Source organism: Sarcophilus harrisii, chromosome 3 (genome assembly GCF_902635505.1).
Source record: "Sarcophilus harrisii chromosome 3, mSarHar1.11, whole genome shotgun sequence".
NCBI lineage: Eukaryota > Metazoa > Chordata > Mammalia > Dasyuromorphia > Dasyuridae > Sarcophilus > Sarcophilus harrisii.
Genome location: NC_045428.1, coordinates 527,147,766 through 527,159,998, shown reverse-complemented (window position 1 = coordinate 527,159,998; position 12,233 = coordinate 527,147,766). Strand labels below are relative to the sequence as shown.

Here is a 12,233-nt window from a genome sequence, read left to right as displayed (position 1 = left end):
TTCTTGGCTAAAGTTTCTTATCTTTAAATTATCATTAGAGATTTATCAAAAACAATGATGAAATCCAGGTACACTGTTTTTGACATTTCTCTGTAACTCTAGTAACTAAAGGGCAGATAAAATCAACATTCTCAGTCTTAAACTTTAACTTAAACTTAAATGTAAATTCAAAACAAAATTTGTTTTTTTCATTAAATTTCATAGTCTCTTCTATTTTATGTTTCTCTTATAATAACTTGTGTTGTTTTTACTTTGTTATTTTTTAAATTCAAGAAGTAGAGAAGATAATCACTTTCATCTGTGATTAAAGAAAAATACTAATCACATCAACAATCAATTTTGATTAGTGTACTTAGGGTAAAAAAAAATTATTAATCAATGGTATTTATTCTTTTTTTTCTAGGTGACCAAAGCCATTGTGTACATAGAAGAAATGAACAGCATGGCAGATGTCACTTTCCCTTCTGTGCCTCAAGTTGTGTCCCTTTTGATATATGATGACACTTTCCAAATTAAAGACAGCCCTGGCCCAGTGCCTGGCTATCCTGTGGCTTGTGTTACAGTGAGTAGGAACTATGGAATACTTGAAAATAGCCGATTTTTAAAAGTCAAATAAGTGTATGCTTTTTTCTGGATATGATAATCTTGACATTTCCAAAGGAAAATTATGATGACATTTAATGAATAATTTATTTTTATTCACTCACTTATCCATTCCTTCATTCATTTGTTGAGTGCCAATTATGAATAACTATTTCTTAGATGCTTTGGGAATAGGAAAATGAGTTAAGATAAGATCATTGTTTTCAAAAACCTTGCAAACTATTATAGAATTTTTCAAAATATTCATAGATAACTACAATGATCTATCTATGTAATAAGGGTAATATAAGAGATAAAAAAGTAGGCATTTGTTATAACATTGTTGTATCTTTCCAATGGTTAATAAATTATTCTACACACAATAGCCAATTAACAAATGATGGTTATTTTGGATCAAATTAAATTGAATTCAGATGAAATGATTTGACATATTTTTAGAATGTTTCATGGAAGAGATTGACTTGGAAGAATTGTTATGAACAATTGGGTGGGGAAAGATGGTATGAGGGTTTAAAAGAATTCTAAGTCAAGGTACCCAGTCAAAGATATAGATGTATTAAAACACAAATCATATGTAGAAAATGACAAAAACATAAAATAGAAGAGATAATACATTTGTATTGTGACTGCATCATATAAGGCACCATGTTTTTCTCATGTATTAAATATGAACACTGTCTAGTTTATATATCTTCTAAATCATTGTACCCAGAACTGAGCACAATACTCCAAATGACATTTGACAAGGTGGGATTATCACTTCTTTATTCGTGGAAGCTACATCCCTCCTAATATAACCCATGATTGCATTAGCTATTTTGACTGTCATATCATACTGCTGACTCATAATCAGCTTACAGTACAGTACAAACATAGATCTTTTTTTTTTTTTCAGAACAACTGCTAAATCCATGTTTTCCCATATTACATATGTGAAGTTGATCTTTTTGTACACAAATATAGCACTTCACACATATCTCTCCTGAATTTCATCTTATTCGATTCATCCCAATGTTCTATTCTATCAAGATCTCTTTAGATCTTGACTCTTCATCTCCTGTGATAAAGAACTCAATTAAGATTCAATCCATTAAGATACAAGCCAATTCCTTCAGTTTCCATGGTATTCATATATAGTCTTTTTCCAGAATTAGAAGTATGGTCCAAGAAAATGAGCTCATGATTTTTGTTGAGTGAATTAATAAATCTGAAAAAGTAGCTTGGAACTGAATCTGAAAAAGTAGCATAGAGGATTTTTAGATTAAATTGAGTCTACAATTTTTTTTTTGTTTTAGCAGAAAAGGATAAATTCAGAATGATGCTGTGGGAATATTATTCTGGCAATAGTGTACAGTATAGAATGAAAAGAGGAAGGAACCCCAAAATATCAGTCAAATGCTCATTACATTATTCTGGGTATGAACCATGTACCTTCACTAAAGTAATAGCAATGGAAAGATATATCAAAAAGTAAGATTTGATCCCCTGACTAGGGAATATTAAATGAGCTATAAGAAAGAATCAATATAATATAACATTATCAACATAATATAACATCAACTATGGTATAATATAATATAATAATAATCAAAATGACCCTTTTAAAAAAAAAGGCAACATGTAGTTTATTTTGGAGCCAAGGAGACCAAGGTTCAAACAACACCTCTGACAATTACTAGCTGAGTGACCCTGGAAAAATCACTTAAGCCCTCATTGTTATAGGGAAAACAAAGTTGTTATGACTCATTGGTAGATGAAGTTCCATTACTTAGGAATTCTCTGTAATGAATGAAATCACAGGTCTAGTCTCTATCCATTTTGTTTGATTCTAAAATTTGAAGACTGGATAAGTGGGAAACATTAATACCATCAAGAAAAATAGGAAAGTGAAGAAAATAAATTTATATGTAGATGTTTGATATCTTGAACAACCAGATGCTAACGTAGCATTCCTATTCAAGATGTTCATTGAAAGTGTGGCAATGTAGGACTAGGGTGAAGGAAAAGACAGGTCTAGGATCCTCTACTATAGAAATCTTTATTTAAGAAATCTGTACATCTAAGAAAGCGTCAAGGGAACTTTGGAAATAGATAAGATCACTCTGAAAAGAACAATTTCAGGTAATTATGTATAATTGTCACAATAACATTATTTATGTTTTCCATAGGCTTGCAACCCCAAATATTCTGATTATGAGAAGACAGGCTCCATATGCGCAAGTGAGAGTATCAATGACACTTTGACTAGATACAGATGGCTTGTTAGTGCACCCACAGGCCCGGATGGTGTGACCAGCCCTATGAAAGAAGTGGATTTTGACACCTTTTTTACATCCTCTAAGATGATCACTTTGGACTCCATTTACTTTCAAGCTGGTTCCAGAGTACAGTGTGCAGCTAGAGCTGTGAACGCTGATGGAAATGAAGGATTGGAACTAATGAGCCCAATCGTCACTGTGAACAGAGAGGAAGGTAATTTCTGCCCTTATTCATTTCAAGTCAAAGTTATAGTCAAATGTATGTAGCATCTACATTCAGAACAGTATTAGAAAGTTATCTTTCTCTCAAGCAAATCAGCATCACTGTATAAGCATTCTATACTTTTTGTTACAAGAAACAAACTTTTTGCATGTTCTGAAGATCATGATCTCACAAGTACATTTAATAATGGTTTAATTTACATAAATTCAGTTCCTTTGTACACTTTAGGAACACATATATAACATGAAGTGAAGTATACTGCAGTTATATATTTAGTATCTGTTATTTAATAAAAAATGTTTTTTAGGTCAAATATGACTATTTTTAAAAAACACACAACATGGTATAATTTATTTTGAAGTCAAGAAGACTTGGGTTCAAACACCACTTCTGACAATTATTAGCTGTATGACCCTGGGGAAAAAAATCACTTAACCACTCATTGTTATATGGAACACTTAAGACTATAAGCTATGAGTCATTGGTGGAAGGAGTTCCCTAACTTGGGAATTCCCTATTAAAATGAAATCAATAAGTCTAGTCTCTATCTCTTTTGATTATCTATAGTTTTGAGTGTTTTTGAGATCAAGCAATTGCTTAGGCAACAATACTAAACATTGCCATTACACAAAATGATCCAAAAATGAAATAGGCTTAATAGTTACTTCTCTCTTTCATTTCCACTGTAATGTTGATCTGGCCATTTATTCTTTTCTATTCTGTGTGAATAGAAATAGATAAGAAATTTAATGTTACCTTTTCATAATCCAAGAGTTTAAGCCTTTCTGCAGAAATGAAATCATAGTATATAAATTTGTGTTGAAAAAAATATAGAAGCACCTAGGTATTACAATAGATAGAATGTTAGACTTAAAGTCTAGAAGAACTGAGTTCAAATCCTTCCTAAGAGACTTAACTGTAAGACTTTGGGCAAGTCACATAACCTCTTCCAGTCTCAGTTTTCTCCTCTTTAAAATGGGAATAATAATATCTCCCTCACAAAATTGGTGTAAAGATCAAATGAGATATATAAAGTTCTTTCCAAAAAAATGCTAGTGTACTATTATCATAAGATATTTTTATATTTTATATTATAAGATATTATATGTCAGAATTACTGGTGCTTTTGGTTTTTTATGCCCTGAGTCACTTTTACTTTTTTAAAATATGATTCAGTGTGAAAGGGAAAAAATCTATATCTTTGGCATCTATTACTAAGGATAGCTATAATTAGTTGGAAAGAACATTCAATGAGTTTAATTTGTGAACCAAAAAGTTTATGTTTATTTAGAATCCCTTCATATTTACACATACAACAAAGTGCTTATAAAGATAAATATGCTAATTCAGCTAAATCCACTCAGTGAAATTTCCTATTTATTTCATTTATTTGTGTATATATGACCTTCCTAGTATAATGTTATAAATTTAAAATTGAAAAGAATTTTAGAACACATAAAGTCCAACTCCCTTAATTTACCTATAAAGAAAATGAGGCAAATAAAAATTTAGTGACTTTACTGTTACAATACTAATCAGTATCTGAAACAGAAATCAAATTCAATTTGAATCAGACACTGTTACCACCTCTCTACCTACTAATCATCCACTTTCTGTTGTCATTAAGAAGGCTTCATGATCATAGACATAGTATTAAATTAACTCAAATGTCCAAAGGCAACCCCCCAAAAAAATTTCCTCCAACAAAAAAAAAAAAAAAAACTTCTTGTGCTTTAGTAGAGCACATAAGGTAGGTAGAATTGCCTTAGAACCATTTACTGGATTGTCTCATTTCCTAATGATATAACCTGCTATTACATGTGGTTTTTTAAAAATTGGTATTAAGAGAAATTATCTTTTTTCAAAATATATATATAAGCTCCATAGTAAGCTATTCTTCCTCTTAACTGCACAGGCAAAAACATTTTTTATACTTTTCACAAAGGTCTTTGTCAGCCTCGGGTGCCAGGTGTGGTCGGTGCAGAACCATTCTCAGCCAAATTGCGTTATACAGGCTCTGAAGATACAGATTACACAAATCTCATCAAGCTTACTGTCACAATGCCCCACATTGATGGTAGGTAAACTAAATTTGGTCAAATCATGAAAATGTTTTGGTAATTAGAATTTTTTTGCTTACTATCCTAAATAACCCTACATATAATTCATAAACTCAGGCCTTTGAAGACCCGTAGCTAGCATGCCCTTAGACTTATTCTGCCTTTTTTTTTCCTACAACAGCCTTTTTTTTCCCCTCTGTGTCTTTGAAATTCATTTTCTTCCTTCTATCTTTGAAATTCAATAAATTGGTTGTTTAAACGTTAAATAAAGCCACAGACAAATACTTGAATTCCCCATCTTTGAGAAATAGCAATACATATATAGTTGCTTCTAAAGTGCTCAGTAACTTTGCTAAAGATTAAGCATTCAGAAAATGGAGTAGTTGATGTAGATATCAGAGCATTCCCTTTAAACATATGATGAGTCTTTGTCTCTAAATATTTATAATAGGATGCTTTCTGTTTTTTTTTTAATTCAGTGGTATTTTATTTTTCCAATTATATGTAAAGAGAGTTTTGAACATTCATTTTGTAAGATTTTAAGTTACATTTTTTCTCCCTTACCTCCTTAAAATAGCAAGCAATCTGATATGTTATACATGTATAATCATTTTAAACATTCCCATTTTGTGAAAGAAAAAAACAGAACAATAAGGTAAAACTATGAGAAAGAAAAAGCAAACAAAAGTTGAAAATAGTATGGTTTGATGCACTTGGTCTCCATAGTTCTTTCTCTGGATGTAGATGGCATTTTCCATCCCCCAAGTCTATTAGAATTTTCTTGAATGACCACATTGCTGAGACGACTAAGTCTATCATAATTGATTATTACATAATCATGCCATTAATATATACAATCTCCTCCTGGGTCTACTTACATCATTCAGCATCAGTTCATGTAAATCTTTCCAGCCTTTTCTGGACATCTCATTTTTTTCTAGAACAACAATATTCCCTTACATTAATATACCATAACTTATTCAGCCATTCCCCAATTGATTGGCATCCACTCATTTTCTAATTTCCTTGTCAACACAAAAAGTTTTTTTGAACATTTTTGCAATGTGGATCTTCTCCCCTCTTTTATGAAGAAGCTTCTTAAATTATGTCTGAGAAGCAAATAGCAGTCTAAAATTAATTCATTAATTTTTCTAATTATCTTTAATTATTCTCTTATAATTGTGAATTAGAATTTAATCTGTGACTCAGATTTGTTGGGAAATATAAATATATTGCCCTAAGTTCAGAAGGTACTCCAAAATCTTGAGTTCAGTCAATCAATTTATCTGTTATAAAAATTCATAATTAAATTTTGAAAAATTTTAAATTTAATTTCATGATATAGTGCAATGTCTCTAATTTATGTGTATATATATATATACATATATAGCATATGTAGAGAAAGATAGAAACAGATAAACAGGAAACAGAAACAAACAAAGACAAAGAGACAGAGAGACAGAGAAGGGGAGGGAGATGATGTAACCAAAAGAGTCAAGAATATGAGGATAAAATCTGCCTGTTTCACTAAGGGTGAATACTAGTTGCCTCCTACCTTAAGATTATGTAAAATTTTATGGAGGACAGGGGAGGAGAGGTCAGGAAAAGATAAAACTAAGAAGATTCCTTGTTGCCCTATTTATCCAACAACAGAATAATTCCATACTTTAGTTCTCAACTTACAATCTGAGAACCTGTTTGAAGGTATAAACTGGACACAGGAAAGATGCAGGGATGAACCTCAGAAAGCAGTCTAATATAGTGGAGTAAACCCTAGAGTTGGAGTCTGAAGACCCAGGTTGCAGTCACAGATCTGACATGAGTTTCTTTGTCCCTCATAGTTTTAGTTTCATCTGTGAAATACGGATAACAATACTCCCTGTGAAGCAGTTAGTAAACATTAAGACATAATTTAATAAAATGGGAAGTGTTAAATTTTGAATAAGGGGAATGAGTTCTCATTTTGAATCTATTACTTCCTGTCTATATGGCTTTATCCAAGTTACTCCACTTCCCTCAGCTTCAGTTTAGTCATCTATAGAATGAGAGACCATGTAGCATAGTAGATAGGCAGCAGATAGGAGTCAGGAAGACCTAGATTAAAATCCTCCCTCAGTTATTTACTACCTGTATGAGTCTATATCTCAGTATCCTCATCTATAGAATGAGAAGCCTGGAATTTATGGGCTCTAAATTTACTTTTTATTCTCAATCTTTGAATGATAATCTCTAAGGACTCTTCTATCTCAAAATCTCTAATGCTATATTCCTTAAAGTTCTATAAAATATAAATTATTATTATGTAGTTTATGCAACCCATTTCATAAGATCTCTACCCTATACAATTTTTAAAGTGACCACTAGACATGAACAATAACTTACCATAACTTGTAGGTATGCTCCCCGTGATCTCCACTAGAGAGCTGTCCAACTTTGAGCTGACTCTCAGCCCTGACGGCACAAGAGTTGGGAACCACAAGTGCTCCAACCTCCTGGATTACACTGAAGTAAAGACTCATCATGGCTTCTTGACTGATGCTACCAGAAACTCAGAAGTGATTGGAGAGACATATCCTTACCAATACAGTGCATCCATCAGGGGTTCTGGAACCTTGAGATTCTACCGTAACCTTAATCTGGAAGCCTGCTTATGGGAATTTGTTAGCTACTATGATATGTCTGAGCTCCTTACAGACTGTGGAGGCTCCATTGGGACAGATGGGCAGGTAAGAGTTTATAACATAAGTTCTTTTGTCCCTAATGATCAAGGTCTTGGTTTTTTATATATCTCTGTATAGAGGACTTTTGCTTTGTGCCTTGGATACAGAGTAAATCTAACCCAAATTAACCATCTTAGTATAGATATAGATTATAGATATGGATATAAAAACATTTATATATACACACACATATATCTATACCTATATAGATGTGTATATATTTGTATGTGTGCTGTTGGAGAAATAGATTACTATGTGTCAATGACTCAGTGAAATTCTATCACTAATACTGTGGAGGAAAAGACGAAATGATTTCCTATTGATAGTGAATCAATAGCATCAGTTTTGTATATGAAGGATAGAGCATCATTATTAGATCCTTAGCTTATCCTAACATACTTTGTTTTCTTTATAAAAATCCTTAGAAATTTTAGCCTTTTATCTCCTGTTAAATCATAAGAATAGATTTTTCATAAGAAAATGAGTTTTTAAAAACTTTGTAGGATTACAGTCCTTAACCCTTATTTTTGTCATTAGACCCTACCGTGGCAGTCTTAGGAAGCAAGCTTAAACTTTCTCAGACTATTGTTTTTGGATCTATAAAATAAACTACATAGAATTATAAAGGAAAACAATTTTATTGAAATATAGTGATCAAAACTGTCATGAATGACAGGTTAGAAATCTTTACTATAGAGGTATGTAGATAAATCATATAATACATGGTATTACAAATTTGGCTAGTGTTTGGAAATGACTTAGCTGTGCTATTTTCCTAGGGTGTTAAAATGTGGAAGAAGCAAAGCAAGAGATAGCTCACTCTCAGCCTCATTAAACTTCAAAGTTATGAAACTTATTTTGTTCAGGCTGTGTTGATGTGGGCATATAGCAGTGATTTTTCAGTGCTTCCCCAGGCAGTAAGGAAGTGTATAAAACATACCTGTCTAGTGCCAGAAGAAACTGGTAATTGTACCTACCAGCAAAACACAAACAAAAGAATCCTGTAATTCTTACTCGTCACTCAAAACCATTTAAATCCATCTATAGAAATAAAGACTCAAGTTAGTAAGCCAGAACTTTATGTGTAGTAATTAGGCATTTTAGTTCCTTGGGTACAAACTGTCACCTTTTATGAAAGAACTTTTGAAACTTTTAATTCAGTAATTGGCTACTCTGTTTATATCTTCTATGCCTCAGTACAGGTTTTTCATTCTTTATCTGAGAACATTGTGTTTCTTAAAGTTTCCTAGAATAAAGGTGTTTTTATTAATAAAGCAGAATTCTCCCCCCACCCAAAAAAAAAAAAACATTCTTAAAGTGAGGAAATTTTTACCATTGTATTTTTCCACTACAGTTAAAAATTAAGTAATAGTTTGCTCCCAACTCTCCCATTTGCTAACCTTATAATTACGATACATTTATTAAGTACTTACTGTGTGCTAAGAGCCATGCTAAACTCTGGAGATTTAAAAAAAGTCAAGAGGCTATTTTTGTTCTCAAGGAGCTCATATTCTAATGGGGTGAGAGTATGTGAATAATTAGGTGCGTAGAAGATATAAACAGAGTAGGTAGAAGATAATATATTATGTCATGTTCTTTATTGATTTATTTAGTGCTATCATTTAATTGCAGCTAAAAGGGACTATGGAGATTATCTAATCTAATAGTTTATTTTATAGATTAAGAAATTGAGTTTCACAAATATTATGTGATATGCCCAGGGTCACTCAGGTAACAGTTCTCAAATTTTACAAAGGAGGAGAGTGTGTCCCAAAGATATTAAATGAGTAGCCAAAGTCATAAAGACAGTAAATATGAGAGATATTGTCACATTTTATCCTCACAACCTTGATAGAGAAAGAATAATTATCTCAGTTTAACAGTTGTGAAAATCAAGTTACATAGTAGTTAAGTGATTTGCTTGAGGTCACATAACCAAGAACAGTCTAGAATTTGGATCTCCTAACTGCCAGACCTGGAATTCCCTACATCAGTATATAGCCCATTCCATAGCTTTTCATCCTATACAGCACTCTTATCCAGGAATGTCATTTATTGAGGTACCTACCATTGCCAGTCACTTTAGGGCAAAGAAAAGAAACATTTAATATTTTCAAGCTCTCCCTCTTCACCTCTTCTTCCTAGCTTGACTGGGTTTTTCAAGACAGCTCAATCCCACTTTTGGCAAAAGGATTTCCCAGTCCCTCATGCTATTGCTAGTGTCTTTGTCTTGGGAAATGGCTTCATCTACCTGTTTATATCTTGTATTACCTAGTTCTTTACATATTGCTTCCTCTTTTTAGAATCTGAGCTCTTTAAAAACAGGGAGAATTTTTTTCTTTGCTTTCCTTGCACACAGAAAGCACATAAAAGTTTAGCTGCCAATTCACTAACATTAATATATTGAAGCTCTAAAACCGAGTTAAGCAGAAAGGGAAAAGGAACCCTAAATATGATCTGAGAAATCCTGCCTTATAGAAAGGAAATCTAAAACCCATCCTATCCTAGTTTGTAGAATTTCCCACATTTCCTCAAAGAGGGAAACTTTAAATAAGGAAACAGAGAAAGTGCTTCCTACTTCTAAGAAACCATGCTTTCTAACTAGTGTCTTAAAATCAAGAAACTCTAATAACTGTTTAAATGAAGAAAAGTGCAGAGAAACTACATGAGGCAGCAAATGCAGTATATAGAAAGTTGGCTTGGAAAACAGAATTTGCTGAGTTCAAATCTCACCTTTGATACCTAATGGCTGTGACCTTGCAGCCCTCTGTGCTCCTTGAAATCTAAAAAGTTGCAAATAAAGTGCCAGCCTGCACTGATAGAGGGAGATTTTTTGTTTTTTTTTTTTCCTTCTGGGAGTTTCTTATGCTCTAGTTCTTATCTCTTACCTACTGAAGAACATTTCACTTCCAAGACTCTTTACTCTTCCATTCTCTTTCCCTACTGTCAGAAGAATTTTAGGATTTAAGGGGTCTTATGTCGTATTTTGAGGCAAGATTTGCAAGGAAGTGTATAGCTTGGACTTAGAAAAATCCTTGGGATAATTTTGTTTTTACAATGCTTGTAGTCAGTAAATTTCTCTCAGTTTCCTAATCTAGCTATGATATTGTCCAATAGTCAGTCAGTTAAACTGGGATTAATGGTTAGGATAGTTAAATTGCAGTTAACAAGTATGCTACTTCTTTTTTTTTATTTATTTAATAGCCTTTTATTTACAGGTTATATGCATGGATAACTTTACAGCGTTAACAATTGCCAAACCTCTTGTTCCAATTTTTCACCTCTTACCCCCCACCCCCCTCCCCTAGATGGCAGGATGACCAGTAGATGTTAAATACATTAAAATATAAATTAGATACATAATAAGTATACATGACCAAAACATTATTTTGCTGTATAAAAAGAATCAGATTCTGAAATATTGTACAATTGGCTTGTGAAGGAAATCAAAAATGCAGGTGGGCATAAATATAGGGATTGGGAATTCAATGTAATGGTTTTTAGTTATCTCCCAAAGTTCTTTCTCTGGGCATAGTTGGTTCAGTTCATTACTGCTCCATTGGAAATGATTTGGTTGATCTCGTTGCTGAGGATGGCCAGGTCCATCAGAACTGGTCATCATATAGTATTGTTGTTGAAGTATATAATGACATCCTGGTCCTGCTCATTTCACTCAGCATCAGTTCGTGTAAGTCTCTCCAGGCCTTTCTGAAATCATCCTGTTGGTCATTTCTTACAGAACAGTAATATTCCATAATATTCATATACCACAATTTATTCAGCCATTCTCCAATTGATGGACATCCATTCAGTTTCCAGTTTCTAGCCACTACAAAAAGGGCTGCCACAAACATTTGTGCACAAGGTATGCTACTTCTATGCCAGGGCAGCTAGGTGGCAACTTTGGATAGAATACTGTGCCTGGAGCTGGAAGGACTGAGTTTAAACTTCACCTCAAACACTATCTAGCTGTATGATGCTGAGCAAGTCACTCAACCCTATTGGTTTCAGTTTTCCATCTATAAAATAAGTTGGAGAAGGAAATGGCAAACAATTCTAGTATCTTTGTCAAGAAAACCTCAAATGGTTTCATGAGTCAAACATCACTGAAAAACTGGACAATAAAAATATCTATTCCAAAGCCCCCTTAACCCCAATCTGGCCTTGACATCCCAACAGACATGAAAATATGGATTCACACAAATATCATTCATTGATAGTCCTCTATTTTCAAGCATTGGAGCTCCCTGATTCAACAAATGTTTACTAATGGCAATTCGAGACCTTTGATTGAAGATAGACTGTAGTCACCATTCCTTTCATAGGCAGTGAGTTTGGCACCTCTGCTGTAGGCAACTCTTTAAGAATC

At 33.0% G+C, this 12,233-nt stretch overlaps 1 protein-coding gene across 1 annotated transcript in view; it reads left to right on the top strand.

Annotated features, from left to right (window-relative positions):
• Positions 1–12,233, top strand: part of FREM2 (FRAS1 related extracellular matrix 2) — a 203,073-nt gene that overhangs the window by 163,503 nt on the left and 27,337 nt on the right. Inside the window, exons 13-16 of the mRNA XM_003764540.2 lie at positions 404–562; positions 2,772–3,075; positions 5,030–5,161; positions 7,539–7,870. Of these exons, the coding sequence (XP_003764588.1) occupies positions 404–562; positions 2,772–3,075; positions 5,030–5,161; positions 7,539–7,870 (927 nt within the window). The remainder of the gene's footprint in view (positions 1–403; positions 563–2,771; positions 3,076–5,029; positions 5,162–7,538; positions 7,871–12,233) is intronic.